The sequence below is a fragment of the Hyperolius riggenbachi genome, chromosome 8 (genome assembly GCF_040937935.1).
Source record: "Hyperolius riggenbachi isolate aHypRig1 chromosome 8, aHypRig1.pri, whole genome shotgun sequence".
Lineage (NCBI taxonomy): Eukaryota > Metazoa > Chordata > Amphibia > Anura > Hyperoliidae > Hyperolius > Hyperolius riggenbachi.
The window spans coordinates 32589904-32606614 of record NC_090653.1 but is presented as its reverse complement, the minus strand read 5'-3'; the positions used below and the strand labels follow the sequence as shown (position 1 = coordinate 32606614).

Here is a 16711-nt window from a genome sequence, read left to right as displayed (position 1 = left end):
CCACTCCGCTCATTTGATTGGCGGCCAGGTCCCCGGAAGAAGAGCGGGGCTATGGGAATCCCGGTGGCCGGACAATGCCCGCAGCAACTAGGGAAGGCTGGAGTCCCGCTGCGCAGCACTGATCGCACGTGGGGCTCCACAAGTCAAGGTAAACTGCTGATTTCGATACCCCGACTTGAGCTCAGGGTAACCGCTCGCAGCATTTTTTTCTACCCCGAGTTCAGGTCAGGGTTACCACCAGGGAGGTTAAGTGCAGCCAACACCTCCTCCAGGCCGCCGAATGCAGCAATTATTGACTCCCTTTTATGCAGCACAGTATCCTCTCCCCCCCTTTCTTTGTTAATTGTGGCCAGGACTTTCAGACCTGTGTTTTCTTGGCATTTCTTTATCAGGTAAGTGTCACCACGGGGTAAATTACTGCAAATGGGAATGCCACTATTAGTATACACATTACACAGTATGCTCAGTGACTCGTGTACAAGTTGACCCTTACACTTTTGTAAAGGGATTCCTACCTAAATTTGTAGACTTATACTTGAGTCTGTGTGCCAAATGTTTCTGTTGTAAAGGTAGAAGCGGCGTGTCGCATGCAAAGCATCTGCAAAAGGCAGAAACATTGGCAAGTCAAGTCAACCTCCTGCCACGGACCACAGCCCAATGGATTCTAGGACATACATACATAGTCCTGGCATCCATTGGGCTGTGGTCCGTGGCAGGAGATTGACTTGCCAATGTTTGCAGATGCTTTGCATGCGACACACCACTTCTACCTTTACAACAGAAACATTTGGCACACAGACTCAAGTATAAGTCTACAAATTTAGGTCGGAATCCCTTTACAAAAGTATAGGGGTCGACTTGTACACGAGTCACTGAGCACACTGTGTAATGTGTGTACTAATAGTGACATTCCCCAAAGGCGGGCTTAATAGTGATTTTTGGCATGAGCTTTAGAACAGCTGGCATGGGGTGCATCTTAGGTGCAGGCTTCAGTCAACTTGTTCTGCATACTCGCAGGCCAACGTAGGTGAGTATGTGGAAGGTTATTCTTAGACACCAGGATGGATGATTCAGCACATGAGGGAGTGGTGGTCAAAATCAGATGCTTGGAAAAAAAAATATATTTTTGCACCAATGAAGATGAGGGATGTGGAGGCTGCCATATTTCCATTTAAACATTACAAGTTACTTGGCTGTTCCTCCTGATGCTCTGCCTCTAAAACTTAAACATATACCCTGAACAAGCATGCAGCAGATCAGGTACGCTGAGATTTAATTGAATTGGTGATATGCTTATTCCAGAGATTTGCCTCAGACACTACTTATGCCAAAAGATCAACAGGGCAACAAGCAACTGGCATTGTTTACAAGGGATTAAATATGGCAGCCTCCATATCCCTCTCAGCTTGGGTTCCCTTTCAGAATACCAGGAATGTGTATTGGGAAATCCTTAAAGCGGTATTGTCACCATAAAAATCAAATTTCAACAGCAACTGGTCTGAGTGTATTAAGTGATAAAGATGCTAATTCTGCATTCAAAACCTTTTCTGCTGTTATGGTTTGTAGTTATCACATACTTTAGGAGCACTGGCCCTTGTGCCAAAGAGTTGACAGCTGGGAGTTCTTTTAATCTTTAATATGTTCCTCCTCTTCCATTGATTTCCCTATCTAGCTGCTTATCAGAGACACCCTCTGATTACTTGTGTTTACAAGCAAGGCTGAGGTGACTCAGCGATTGGAGGATAAGACAGTGCAGTTCCTAGTATACACCTCGGTGGGAGTGTCTGAACACTCTGGGAGGAGGGCAGCTAATGAATACACAATGAGCAAGAGAAGGGAGGGGAGAAAACAAGAGTCAGGGAGGATAGGATGTCAGTGTTACCTTAGCAAGATGGCCACTGCCTAGAATAGGATTTTCTGCTTTTCCTTTATACAATTCACAGTAATCAGTACGTGGATAGCACAATACATCTGTTATGTAATATATGTGTTTTTTATTTCTAGGTTAGCATGGGTGTCACTTGTTCTTTGAAGAGAAACTCCGACCAAGAATTGAACTTTATCCCAATCAGTAGCTGATACCCCTTTTACATGGGAAATCAATTCCTTTTCACAAACAGACCATCAGGGGGCGCTGTATGACTGATGTGGTGAAACCCCTCCTACAAGAAACTGAGGACCGTGGTACTCCTGCCAGTTTCCTGTCTGTGAACCTTGTTGCATCGTGGGAAATAGCTGTTTACAGCTGTTTCCAACTGCCAAAAAAGTAAGCAGCGGCTACATCACCTGCCAACAGTAAAAATGTCACCATGTATAATAAATGTCAGAATGTAAATCAGGGATTTAAAAGAAATCACAACAAGCAAACACTGACTAAATCATTTATACATAATTAAAGTAAAAATAAAGCACTTTTTATCACATTATTTTCACTGTAGCTCCTCTTTAAGAGCCCCGAGTTCGCCTTTTTTTTTAAAAAAATGAATGTATTCAGACACTATAAAATCAATTTCAGACACCATTTGTATTTTACATAGAACTTTATTGACAAATAACAGACCCAGACATTTTACTTCTTCTTGGACACACCCACAGTGCGTCCACGACGACCAGTGGTCTTTGTGTGTTGTCCTCTCACACGCAGACTGTAAGAGAAAGAAGATTGTATCAAACTGACTGAAAAAAATAATGGTTGATGCCCAATTACAAGCAACATACAATGAAGATCCACATGAGAGTATCGCAGTTCAGTACAAGATCTGGTGTCACAACTTAAAGAGAATCTGTACTCTAAAATTCTTACAATAAAAAGCGTACCATTCTATTCATTATGTTCTCCTGGGCCCCTCTGTGCTGTTTCTGCCACTCCCTGCTGCAATCCTGGCTTGTAATTGCCAGTTCTAGGCAGTGTTTACAAACAAAAGACATGGCTGCTAACCAGAGTGTGATAGGCTGAGAGGAGCTCAGTCTGTGACTCATACAGAGCCTGCAGGGGGCCTAGAGAGGGTGTGTATAGCTTCTATCCTATCACAAGCAGCCCTGCACATTCCTGCCTGAGCCCACAAAGCTGTCAGAGGAAAGAAGATTAGATTATATAACTGAGATAATACAGCCACTTTGCAACTAGGAAAGGCTGCAGTAAGCCAGACCACATTAGAACAGGTATAGGAACTTATAGGATAGAAGAAATAAGGCTAAAAATTTTGTTACAGTCTCTTTAAGGTGACCATACTCTTGCTTGATTTTCCTGGCAGTTTCAATCATGATTAAATCTGCCAGAAATAAATGCAGCAAACTGATAGCAATTTCAAAAACTATCGACTGTGCAAGCTGGATAGCTCTCACTCGAAAAGGGGTGGTCGGGGTGCAGTGTCTAATTTCGGGACTGACTGAAATGTGCTCCTCCCCCTGGGCTGTGCAGAGTCGCTCACCTTTCTACCCAGCGTGCTTCCTCCTGTCTTTTCTCCATTGCCCCTGGGGTGCCTGTGGCCACTGACCCAATGGTATGTATGTGGTCACATTGGTAGTATTGGCTCACACTCACTGAAGGATCAAACCCATAGTCTTTAAAGGGAACCCAAACTGAGGAGGATATGGATTTTTCCTTTTAAAATACCAGTTGCCTGACTCTCCTGCTGATCCCGTGTCTCTAATACTTTTAGCCACAGCCCGTCAACAAGCATGCAGATCAGGTGCTCTGACTGAAGTCAGCCTGGATTAGCTGCATGCTTGTTTCAGGTGTGTGATTCAGCCACTACTGCCCCAAAGAGATCAGCAGGACAGGCAGGCAACTGGTATGGTTTATAAGGAAACATCAATATCGCTCTCAGTTAAGGTTCCCTTTAAAGGGAGTGCAACAGCTGAAAAGAGGGATGATGCCCTCTGTGCTGATCCCAGACACTACACATCGCTCTCTGCGAGTGTTTAGAGAAGCCAGACTCCCACTTCCTTTGCAGGAACTTTTGTCTCCGAGCAAACATTGCCTTGACAAAGGGGTCGTGCATGGCTCCGAAACGTTGGCCATTTCTTTAACATGGAACCAATAAAGATTGGCATTGGATGTGCCAGCTCTTTTGCTTGTTGAATAATATACGTGGTCACGTGACATTCGCCACTGAGTCACAAGCGCCCCAGTGGCAATAGAGGAAGAGCGCACCAGCAGACATGCGAGCGTAAACACCTCTACCAACATGCTGCACACCCAGGGGAGAACATTAGATGAAGACCAGGGAGCCAGGCAGCTGGTGGAGGATCCACAGATTCTTCAGTAGATTTCATGATGAAGTCTACTGAAACTCTGTGCAATGTGGCAGTAGCAGGTCTGTGGAGTCAGTTGGAGTAATTTTGGGTACCCGGAGTCGGTAGTTGCATAAACTGAGGAGTCGGATGATTTTTGTACAGACTCCCAAGCCCTGGGCAGTAGAGCCCGCTCTGATCAGATTTCGAAACAGAGAGGAATCTACCAGATAGTCAAATCTGGTGGCCATCTACTGTATAAGGGTCCATTTCCACTAGCATACAACATTTTGCACAAGTTTCTGTATCTCCACCTTTATGCACATTGTAATATAACTTTTCGTATGCTGCAACCATTACATGGGAAATGGAACGGATGTGTGGTGCAGAAATCTTCAGCATGCAATCCATTTTTTGCTGCATCACATTTAAAAGTTTGCATTTGGTGGAAACGACTCGATTGACATGCATTGGTTTCAGTTTCCATGCGATGTATCACATTGCGATTTCACATTTAGCGAAAATGGGCCCTAAGTGTATGGCCACCTTCAGAAGTACATTCCATACATCCTATTCACAGACTAACATGCAAGGCCTCCGCGCTGTTCTAGGTGCTAGAAATTATAAGTAGGTAGGGGTGTGTTCTCTACCAATATCAGTACTACGAGAGGGAACCACTATAGTCCATGTACAGGCTTGTTTCTGCTGCACTGAACATGCTTGCCTCTATATATTCTAAGCAGGGCTGTTTAGTCGGTACATAAATCACTAGACTTCAACTCTGACCCAGTTTAGGAAACCAACTGACTCCAACTACCCAAAATTGCTACGACTCAGACTCCAATTTCACAGCCCTGATTCTAAGCCCACCTAAGATGATCAAAAAATACAGTCGAATCCCTGTATAGTAAACTCCAGTATAGCAGATAACTCCTGTATAGTAGATCCCCAAAAGCTTGCATAATTTAGCTTTATCAGTTAGCCATTAAAAATGTACTACTTTTACAAGAGACTTTTTCTACCTACATAATTTGTTTGGCCAACATAGTACAGAAACATTTTTACTAGTAAACTCCAAGAGACTAGGATAAGTAGTTTACTAGATCAGAAGTTTACTATATCAGAAATGGCTATACATTGTATATTTATACAGATGCATTTGCTGGGATGTGAGGACTGAACCTATATCTAAGTTTACTATAACGAGAGTCTACTCAATCTGTGTACATCAAATAAATTGCCTTTGAAACTGAACTAGTCCAAAAACTCATTTGAGTATTTGTATCATATGGAAAGGACTATCCTATGCATAGCTTTCCATAAGCATACTATGATCCTACAATACATCAACACCCACTGTTCTTCCTGTGAACTATTAAGTTAATCTCCTGAGGAAACATTCTACTTTAATGCAGGGATGCTGGGAAATGTAATGTACCGTCTGCTGTTCCTATGCACGGTATCACATGGTAATACGAGGGCTGTGGAATCTGTACAAAAATCTTCCGACTCCTGTTTATGAAACTACGACTCCGACTCCCCAAAATGGCTCAGACTCCGTCCTTAGTCAAATACTTAAAAGATAACCTAAAGTGGGTTCTAAGAACGCCAATTGCACACAGAGTCTGGGTCTGCATATACTGCCCAGCCTCTGTTGCTATACTGATCCCCCTTCACAGGCCCCCCTGCGCTCTGCTTGCCCCCATAAATCATACGCCAAGCTGTTGACACGCAGCCGGCTGTTTACCTTGCATCTGTCACTCACCACTCCACCGCCTCCATAGCGCCGGTGCCCACCTCCCTCCCCGCTGATTGGAGGGAAGGGATGCGGGCGGGGACCTGAGCTATGGAGGTGGGGGAGCACCGAGAGTGACAGATGCAAGGTAAACAGCCGGCTGCGTGTCAACAGCTCGGCGTATGATTTATGGGGGTAAGCAGAGCGGTGTGTGTGTGCGTGTGTTTAGCGTTCTTAGATCCCACCTCAGGTTATCTTTAACAGGGCTGTTGACTTTGTACAAAAATCATCTGACTCAGACTCCTCAGTTTATGAAATCAACGACTCCAAATCCAAAGCCCTGGGTAATACCCCACAATGCCCCCCCACTAGACAGCTCACAAGAGGTAGATATTGGCCGCCTCAGCAGAGTTTTTAGTCAAGCACGTGTACGAGGCTTAATGTGAACTAGACGCCAGAGACAAAGCACCCTCATGTATTTTACCATATAGATCAGTGGGAACATTAGAGAAAACACATCATGCTGTTTCATTATTTACTGGTCAGATTGTTCTCATCAGCCCAGATAAAATCCCTGATTGAGCATTCAGTCTGGCTTTGCTATAATGACTCAGCTATAATGATTCCTGAGCAGAGCCACAAGGTGGCAGTCTTGGGCTTGAAAAGACAGCACAGAAGACAGACTGAGTTATAAAAATTCCTGAACAAAGCCAGACTGAATGCTCAGTCAGGGATTTTATCTGGGCTGATAAGAAGCAGGCTGTGCAGTAAATAATGAAACAGAGCAGGGTAGGCGTTTTCTCTAATGTTCCCACTGATATATATGGTAAAATACATGAGGGTGCTTCGTCTCTGGTTCTCTTTAAGTCCCTGATTTGCTAATCATGAGCATTTGCTAAAGCAGGATGTGATCACAGCAAATCAAAGCTATGCAAACCTATGAACTGATCAAACAAATCACATGCTTCTCCCAGAGTTCTCCTAGACATGACCGTCACTATTCAGCAGTAGTACTGCTACAGGAGAGTGGTAAGTTACATTTACAGTGTAACCCTCTAATCCAGCTAGCGGCTCATAAAAGTTGCCAGGTCTACCAAAGACAACCAGCTGCCCCACGTTAAGCACCCAAGCAGTGGACTTCCTCCAGATTCTACACCACGTACACCCAACACCCTGACCCACCAACACAGCACAGATATAAGTAAAGCACTGGTAGCAAGCCACTTGACCCAGTGCTAACATTCTGCATAAACAGGTAAGCAGTAATGACTAGAGATGTGGCAAACATCTCTGGAGCTCTTACTACTTCCGGGTCGCACTGACCCGGAGTAGTACGCCTGCGCTGCCCGGCTGAGCGCGTTCTAGATCGCGCTCCTGTTGCCGGGCACTCTGCGCATGAGAGTGACATCATTCATGACGTCACGCACATGCGCGGAAAGTGCCCGGCAACAGGAGCGCGATCTAGAACGCGCTCAGCCGGGCAGCGCAGGCGTACTACTCCGGGTCAGTGCGACCCGGAAGTAGTAAGAGCTCCAGGGATTTGGAGATATTCGCCACATCTCTAGTAATGACCAATGAAAGGTCAATTCAATGATGTTGCAAATTATAGGCAGCTAGCAAATTCCACAATCGTTGAGAAAGTGGCTACCAAAAATAGATGTAAACTAAATAAAAATTTGCATTGTGAGCACACTATTGGTCTGTGTTGCAAACTACTTAGAATCAATCTGTGCCCAGCCCCCTTGCATTCTGAACAGAAGGAATAGGCTTGTTATCCTTTGACAATCCAATAGCACCCTCCCAAAGTGACAGGTCCAGTTTAGTGTCTGACCATTGCACAGGCCTGAAGTCATAGCTCTCCCTGACAGTGGACATCACATGACCCTGCCACTCACCCCCAGAAGTGACGCAGGCCTCTGTGCGCCTTGATCTTCTTCAGCCTCTCCAGATCTTCACGGAGTTTGTTATCCAGACCGTTAGCCAATACCTGAAAGTAACAAGACCGTGATAAGAATGGTACAGCTTCCATACATTCACTTATGCAGGATCTCCCCCGCCCCTCTCAGTGAAGGAAGACTGAGAGGGGCGGGGGAGAGGCGGAGATACGCGTCTGACAGGGCTGCAGCGGTTAGCCCTGCCCCAATGCGGAAGCGCTCCCCCACATTACGGAGGGGATTTGGGGGGACGGACCCCCGTTAAGCCGCGGGATAGCAGCGGTTTATGACGTCACACACATGCGCAGAGAGTGCCTGGCAACGGGAGCGCGATCTAGGACGCGCTCCGCCGGGCCAGCGCAGACGTACTACTCCGGGTCATTGCGACCCGGAAGTAGTAAGAGCCACAGCGACATGACAGGTTGGGCAGCCGAACAGTTCGGCTGCAGTTCAACTAACAGTTCGCCCAACTCTACTGGAGACTGACAGCAGGCCTTTAGTGCACAGTGGAACTATGGCAAGGGAAACAGACTTTTAGGGGCTGGGAGAGACCCCAAGTAAAGCTGTGTGGTCCTTTGTCATTCACCGTGTCTGCTTTCTCGCCACTACAGGGTAAAACCGTTTACTCTTTATCCAATGAGTACTTAAAGAGGGTCTGAAGCGAGAATAGATCTCGCTTCAGACCTCATAGATAGCAGGGGCATGTGTGCCCCTGCTAAACCGCTGCTATCCCGCGGCTTAACGGGGGTCCGTCCCCCCAAATCCCCTCCGTAATGTGGGGGAGCGCTTCCGCATTGGGGCAGGGCTAACCGCTGCAGCCCTGTCAGACGCGTATCTCCGCCTCTCCCCCGCCCCTCTCAGTCTTCCTTCACTGAGAGGGGCGGGGGAGAGGCGGTGATGCGCGTCTGATAGACGCGCTGGGAGGCAGGGCTGCAGCCGTTAGCCCTGCCTCCAGGAAGGAAAAAAAAGCGACCAAGTCTGCGACCAAGGTTTGCGGGGGGTGGGTTGGGGGAGAAGGGACCCCCGTTAAGCCGCGGGACAGCGGCGTTTTAGCAGGGGCACACGTGCCCCTGCTATATGTGAGAGCTGAAGCGAGATTTAGTCTCGCTTCAGTGTCTCTTTAAAGGGAAGGTTCACGCAGGAGCTGTAAAAAATAGAAATCCAAATCCACTTACCTGGGGTTTCCTCCAGCCCGTGGCAGGCAGGAGGTGCCCTCGGGGCTGCACCGCAGGCTCCCGGTGGTCTCCGGTGGCGATCCCGACCTGGCCAGGCTGGCTGCCAGGTCGGGCTGCTTCTGCGCTCCAAGTTGCGTGTCACTTGTGCGCGCTGACGTCATCGGACGTCCTCCGGGCTGTACTGCGCAGGCGCAGAACTTCTGCGCCTGCGCAGTACAGCCCGGAGGACGTCCGATGACGCCTGCGCCTGCGCAGTACAGCCCGGAGGACGTCCGATGACGTCAGCGCGCACAAGTGACACGCAACTTGGAGCGCAGAAGCAGCCCGACCTGGCAGCCAGCCTGGCCAGGTCGGGATCGCCACCGGAGACCACCGGGAGCCTGCGGTGCAGCCCCGAGGGCACCTCCTGCCTGCCACGGGCTGGAGAAAGCCCCAGGTAAGTGGATTTGGATTTCTATTTTTTACAGCTCCTGCGTGAACCTTCCCTTTAAGGGTCAATTCATTTGTTCACCTCATTATGGTGTTAGAGTTAGGCAACACTCATGTGTTAGCCAGCAACTTGTACTATACTCTACCACGGTTTCCTGCATGTATAATTAATACACAGTACCTCTGCCAGTGCCTAATTACATATGGGGATATTTTACGCTAATAAAATAGTGCACATTTATTTTCCTCGGCAACTAGTTTCCCCAGTTCCAACTTTCACCCGACTTCTACTTTTTCATGCCAGACGGAAAAGATTTCTGGGAAGGACACTTACTGCCTGTTCAATCCAATGACATGCTGTGCAACCCTTTAGGCTCCACCCCCAGTCTCACCTGGCTGTATTTGCCATCCTTGCGTGCAGCCCTTTATGCTCCGCCCCAGTCACAACTGGCTGTATTTGCCATCTTTGTGTGTAACCCTTTAGGCTCCGCCCCCAGTCTCACCTAGCTGTATTTGCCATCCTTGTGTGTAACCCTCTAGGCTCCGCCCCCAGTCTCACCTAGCTGTATTTGCCATCCTTGTGTGTAACCCTCTAGGCTCCAACCCCAGTCTCACCTGGCTGTATTTGCCATCTTTGTGTGTAACCCTCTAGGCTCCAACCCCAGTCTCACCTGGCTGTATTTGCCATCTTTGATGTCCTTTTGTCTGTTGAGGAACCAGTCTGGGATCTTGTACTGACGAGGATTCTGCATGATTGTGACCACACGCTCCACCTGCCGAGAGATCTAGTTAGATCTGAACACAGAGGCTGCGCCACACAAGACTTACATCACTTGCTGCGTATACTCACCTCATCCTCAGTCAGCTCTCCTGCACGCTTTGTCAGATCAATATCAGCCTTGCGCAGGACTACATGAGCGTAACGTCTGCCAACACCCTGCAACAAGATAAGCATTCAATGGTTAATGCAAAACACAGACTTGATTCCAAAACTTGCTGAAAGGGAACCCAAGGTGAGGCATATGGAGACTGCCATATATATTTCCTTTAAAAGTGTAAAAGTGGACCTGAACTCTTGCACAGGACACAAGGAAAACCGATAAATGCACCCTGTATGTATTTTAAGAGTTTAGCCTGTCTAATCCCCCCTTAATTGTGCCTAATCACAAGTTGTAATTTGATCTCCCCCGTGTGTCACATGACTGCCTATGGCAGATAAACCCATTTGAAAGCACAGGCTGTAGACAATATGTCTGCTTCCATGAATCAGGAAGTAGAAACACTGCAGATTTTAGGATTTGTAGCAGCTGTAACACAGAAATGTTTTTTGTTTAAAGATTATGCTATTGTGTATCTTTTAAGACAGAGTAGGTCTGAGTTCAGGTCCGCTTTAACCCTCCTGGCGGTTAATTTTTTTCTGCCAATTATGCAGAAATCAATTTTTTTTTTGTTTCATGTAAAGCTACCAGAGTGGTAGCTACATGAAACACCACTAGAGGGCGCATTTGTCCCTCTAGTGCGATAGTCGCCGGCATCAATAGCAAACAGGGGAGCGCGTATATATAACACGTTCCCCTGTTTGGCTTCTCATGTCACCATGGCGACGATCGGAATGACGTCAGCCGCCTCCGATCCAGCCCATAGCGCTGCCTGGAACTCATTGGTCCGGGCAGCGCAGGGCTCTGGCGGGGGGCGCCCCTCTTCCACCGCTGCGTGCGATCGCCCCAGAGCGGCGGCGATCAAGTTGTACATGCGGCTAGCAAAGTGCTAGCTGCGCGTACAGCACTTTGAATGGGGCGAATCGCCCCACCAGGGGCTGAGATATCCTCCTGCGCAGCATAGCCCGAGCTCAGCTCGGGCTTACCGCCAGGAAGGTTACACAAAGGAAGTTGTCTGGCTGTTGCCCCAGCACCTGAACAAGCACGCAGATGAGATTTTTTGACAGAAGTCTGATTGGATTAGCCACATGCTTATTTTAGGGTGTGTAACTCAGACAATACTGCAGCCAATAGATCAGCAGGGCTGCCAGGCACTGCTATTGCTTAAAAAGGAAATAAATATGGCAGCCTCCATATCACTCACATGGAGTTTACTTTAAAGAAACACTGAAGTGTCCTAAAAATCAGCTTTTTATTTCAAAAACCTCTAACATTATTGCCCTAACTAAAACGCTGCATCCCCGTGGCTGAAATCTAACTAAATCCCCCCTAACTCTCCCCCGCAAAATCCATGACTTTCGTGGTCGTGGATTTTGCTGCTGGAGGAGGCAGAGCTTTCAGCCACAGCTCTGCTTCCTTAAAGAGACACTGAAGCGAAAAAAAAAAATGATGATATTATGATTTGTATGTGCAGCACAGCTAAGAAATAAAACATTAAGAGCAGATACATCAGTGTAATTGTTTCCAGTACAGGAAGAGTTGAGAAACTCCAGTTGTTATCTCTATGCAAACAAGCCATTAACTCTCAGACTAAGTTTAGTCATGGAGAGGGCTGTTATCTGACTTATTATCTCAACTGTTTTCTTTTTCTCTGCCAGAGGAGAGGTCATTAGTGCACAGACTGCTCTGAAAGACTCATTTTGAATGCTGAATGTTGTGTAATCTGCACATATTATAGAATGATGCAATGTTAGAAAAAACACTATATACCTGAAAATAAAAGTGAGAATATTTTCTTTGCTGCCAATCTTCTAGTAATTATTCATAGTACACAACCAATTCACTATATCATATTTTTTTTTCGCTTCAGTGTCTCTTTAAGCGTCAATCAGCGCGCATCTCTGCCTCTCCCCCGCCCCTCTCAGTGAAGGAAGACAGAGGGGCGGGCAGAGGCAGCGATCCGCGCTGATAGATGCATGGAGAGGCAGACGTGCAGCTGAAAGCTCTGCCTCTCACAGAAGGGCTCCCCGCAGTGTGCCCCGGGGAGTTTGGGGGGGGGATTTAGGTAGTGTCCAGCTGTGGGGATGCGGCGTTTTAGTTAAGGCAGTGATGTTAGAGGTTTTTGAAATAAAGTCTCTTTAAATCTTTCTGTAAATACGTCAAATTTGTGTACTGTACCGCCCTGCCTGGCTCTAAGCACAGAATTCACCATGGAAGAGGCAGCTTACCTTAATGGCGGTGATAGCGAAGGCGATCTTCCTGCGCCCATCGATGTTCGTGTTCAAGACACGAAGAATGTGCTGAAACTTCTCCGGAATGACAAGAGACTGCGGAGGCAACAAGTCAATAAATTAGCCCTACTTCAGAAAGCGTATAAAACAGCCAAATTTACTACACTTCTCTAAGTCTGACCAGTGGGGAACACTAAGGCCTCGATTCATAAAACTGCCTGCGAGCGGGGAAAGTCGAGCGGGGAAACACCGCTGTCGGTATTTCCGCCTTCAGGGTGGTAATTCATAAAAATTTAGCTACTTGTGATATACGTGCGGAGATACTCCGCTGTAGGCAGGCGTTAGGCTGTCGGGAGACGTGCGGAAACAGGGGAAGCAGGCGGAATCCCTCCGTGCGGTGTTCTCTCTGCAGCTGCTTGGGAGGTCTGTCCCATTCACTGCAACGGATTCCGCACGCTTCTCGCCACATCAGAGGTAGCGGTAATACCCGTCCGCATACCGCTACCTCTAATCTTTATGAATTGACATTTGTTACTGTTGCTGTGATAATCACCGCGGAAGGCGGTGATTGATCACTCTGCTCGCAAATGTCGGCTTTTCATGCGGAAAAAGCCTTTATGAATGCATATTTTGGTGTGTGGTCGGTAAAGTGAGCGTTTTTTTGCATTTCCGAATGCGGGAATGCTTTATGAATCGAGGCCTAAGTGAGGACTCTATAAAAGCTGCCTTATAATGTGCTCAGCCTGGATGTATGTATGAAGATTGTCCGTTGTGGTGGATCTCATTTTCAGATGGGAACGATAATTCATCAGGGAGTATAGCTAGCCCTTCATATAAGAGATTGCAGAACAAAATGGTTTAGATAACCCATTCTTGCCAACCAATATAAATAAACGACAAAAAAACCACCCTCCTAGGACAAAAAGTTAATAGCATATCGGCCCAAGTCTTTTTTTCATTCAAATCAGTGGAAGTCCACCTTATGATAGTAGGTGGGCAGGACATAAAGGGAGACTTAAGTCTAAATAAAATAGGAGTTGAAATTACCTGGGGCTTCATGCAGCCCCCTGGAGTCCTCCTGTGCCCTCAAAGCCAGTCCAAGCGGAGCAGTGCTTTTCAGCGCTGCTAGATTTGGGCACAGCCAGCGCCGCCATAGACTATAATGGGAATCAGTCTATAGCGGCGCTCAGTGAGTATCGTCGGCTCCGTCAGAAGACGGAGCCAAAGTTGCTTAAAAACCACAATAATTCGGCCTCCAGCAATCGCTGGAAGCCGAATTATTTCATTCCCCCACTATCCATGGCGGCCTGGAGGGGGAAGAGTAATTAAAACGGACCGGATTTGCGCAGAAGCAGGATCAGCCATATACCGGCTGTATCCTGCACCCAAGTCTACCGGCACCGATTTCAAATGTACTGAGTCCAAGTCCCTCTGACCTGCAGCAGCGACCCCCACTAAATGTTGGCCTAAATGCTGGCCGAGTCGCCGCCAGTCAGCGGCTACAGCACATGCACGGTCCTAAGCCGCAGACACTCCGATCGCGCTCCTGACTGTGGGGGCATGATGGGAAGGTGGTTGGCGTGTGTTAGGGGGAGGAGAAATGCTGGCCAGAGGGAGTTGGAATGGTGTTGTGGGCACAGGAGGTCTCAAGGGGTCTGCAAGAAGCCCTAGGTAAGCTCAACTCATTTTTTTAAAGTAGACTTTACATTTCCTTTTAAGGACACCTGAAGTGAGATACTTGCATTTCACAACATAGCTGTCCACTATGCAGTCTGTCCCTGTAAAAAGTGTTCACGTCACCTGGAGCATTCCGTGCGCAGTACTACTGCACAGGCGCAGAACGTTCCCGGCGACGGGAGCAATACAGGGGAGCGCGCCTGGCCGGACTGCACATGCTCCGACTGATGGATTTTATTGAGCCAGTACCAGCCAGAGAGAGGAGATGATGCAGTGGGAGCAATCAGGCTGGAGGGGGCCCCTGATATGTATATTTTATTGGGGGGGTCCAGTCCATGATACACTTTAAGGTTTCTCCCTGGGTCACCTAAACCATACAAGCTCAACACTTCCACAGTCAGACAAGCCTGCATAACCCACTGATAACTACTGCATGTTAGTTAAGACATAGGTGATAGGTTACAAAAGCTCACTTATTACCATCAGACAAATATAGCCCAGGCATGGGGGCTGTTTTCACTCTCTCTACCCATGACCAAAGCACTAACCACCACCAGCCTACTACCCCAATCAGATGAAACATAGGATACCAGTTACTCCTATGCCAACACTACCAGAAAGGTGCTGCCCCAGCATTTGTCACCTTGCTATCTCAAATCTATGCCAAGTAGTACCAGGAAAGTATTACTCCTGCCAAACAAGGGCTGATATGTAACTTATGCCCCCAGCTTGTACAGAACTCCTGCCAGGCACGACATGGCACAAGGCACCCCTCTATGACCCCAGCTAGGGCACTGCTTACAAATAACTATCATGTGTAACTCAGCCACATGGGGAATGTGCAACCCATCTGTGCTCTCAGCCTGCACTGAACCCACTAGGCTAGCATTACTCCATGCTGACAACCTAAATCCTGGCATACACCAAACTTTTCCACCTCTGTGTAGTATGAGGGTTTACCTAAACAACCCATATACAGCACTACTACTAGATGGAAGTGGCAAACTTGGTCAGCAATTGGCCAATCATAATTGGATGTGTGTATGTGTGCACCCCAACAATGCCACCACCCTGCACAGCCCTGGGCCAGAGGTACCCATAAAGATCTGCCTTCAACTCTCCTCCAGTAACAGCACTCAGCAATCCTGCCCTGGCCGGGGATCACTCAGAGGAACCCTCCTTCCTCCCAGCCTGGTCAGGAGACAGGAGCCCCCAATATCCCCCCCGGCTGTCCTCAGCAGCCGCTCCTTCACACACAGATCCCCTCCATAGCAGCCTCCGGTCTCTCCCCAGCCCGGATGGCGATAGATTGCCAGTTCCCCCTTCTCTTTCCCTCAATCTCACTCACCATGGCGGCGTCTGCAGGGAAAGAGAGAGAAAACGGAAGTGACGCCCCTTGGCTTTATTTCGAGCCGGCCCTCCCTGACTTCACTTCCGGTAAGGTTGGATTCTGGGAACTGTAGTCCAGAACCCGGAAGTAGAGGCGGAAGCTGAGTACCTGATGTGTAAAGGGGACCACTGAGGTGTCAGAGATGTCTGAGGTGAGAGGGGTAGTCCTTGTACTTTATTATTATTATTCCTGTGTCTGATGCCTCTCCTGTATCCATACAGCATGTCCTCCCACCGCTTTCCATACAAAGAGGACCTGTCTGGGCTGCTGTGTCCTTTACATACAGTGATATGTATGATATATTAGGGCTGATTTATGAAGCTGCGAGGAAACCTGGAGCACGGGTGAAGCACCAGTTCAGAGTAGCCAATCAGAAGGTTTGTTCCATTCTGCAGCTGAATCCTGATTGGTTGCTTTCAGCAGCTGCTGCACTTCTGCTCAGTTTTCTTCACATCTGATCTATGGCTACAAAGAAAGAAATGTAACAAGCAATAATAAAAGCTGTCCAGCCCACATATTATTATTCTATATTTGTATAGCACTGGCTGTTTCTCTGCAGGTCATTACAGAGATCTGTCCCATAAGTCATTGTCACCCAAAACAGACTTGTAAGGTTGGTTTATTACAGTTGACACTTTAGTTTTTAAAGGACCACTCTAGTGATAAAAATAAGCAGTTAAAATCTGACAGAACCAACAGGTTTTGGACTACTCCATCTCCTCATGGGGATTCCCAGTGTTCTTTTCTTTAAAAGTATTTCCTGAATGGCAGTTTAACTGCCAAAACAGTAAGATACCAGCCAGCATCCCTACTCACTTGCGCACTATTTTGGCAGTTAGACTTTGTAACTGCCGTTCAGGAAATGCTGTTGAAAACAAAGAAAACCCTAAGAATCCCCCATGAGGAGATTGACTAGTCCAAAACCTGTGTTCTGTCCAATTTTAACTGCTTACTTTTTTGCTGGAGCGGTCTTTAAAGGAAACCAGAGATGATCTATAATAAAAGTTTTATACATACCTGGGGCTT

At 47.4% G+C, this 16711-nt stretch overlaps 2 protein-coding genes across 3 annotated transcripts in view; one reads left to right on the top strand and one right to left on the bottom strand.

The window, feature by feature from the left end:
* Positions 1-2521: 2521 nt before the first annotated feature.
* Positions 2522-15739, bottom strand: RPS18 (ribosomal protein S18). Of its 2 annotated transcripts, XM_068250178.1 has the most exons (6): positions 15644-15730; positions 12616-12714; positions 10360-10446; positions 10181-10282; positions 7867-7958; positions 2522-2645 (listed from the first exon to the last, which is right to left on the bottom strand). In XM_068250178.1, exons 1-6 carry the CDS (start codon positions 15644-15646, stop codon positions 2570-2572), a joined length of 459 nt encoding a protein of 152 aa, XP_068106279.1. In that variant the 5' UTR covers positions 15647-15730; the 3' UTR covers positions 2522-2569. The 2 variants fall into 2 exon arrangements, with proteins under 2 accessions (XP_068106279.1, XP_068106281.1); XM_068250180.1 differs by lacking the exon at positions 2522-2645 and having other exon boundaries at positions 7871-7958; positions 10125-10282; positions 15644-15739.
* Positions 15731-16711, top strand: part of VPS52 (VPS52 subunit of GARP complex) — a 39614-nt gene continuing 38633 nt past the window's right edge. The window contains exon 1 of the mRNA XM_068250177.1: positions 15731-15836. Within this exon, the coding sequence (XP_068106278.1) occupies positions 15828-15836 (9 nt within the window). The 5' untranslated portion in view covers positions 15731-15827. The remainder of the gene's footprint in view (positions 15837-16711) is intronic.

Bases quoted from the DNA above. Each gene is read 5' to 3' on its own strand.
- RPS18 (XM_068250178.1), bottom strand. The intron at 10,447-12,615 runs GTAAGCTGCCTC...ATCTTGTTGCAG, and splicing joins TCGCTATCACCGCCATTAAG to GGTGTTGGCAGACGTTACGC. The intron at 10,283-10,359 runs GTGAGTATACGC...ATCTCTCGGCAG, and splicing joins GAGAGCTGACTGAGGATGAG to GTGGAGCGTGTGGTCACAAT.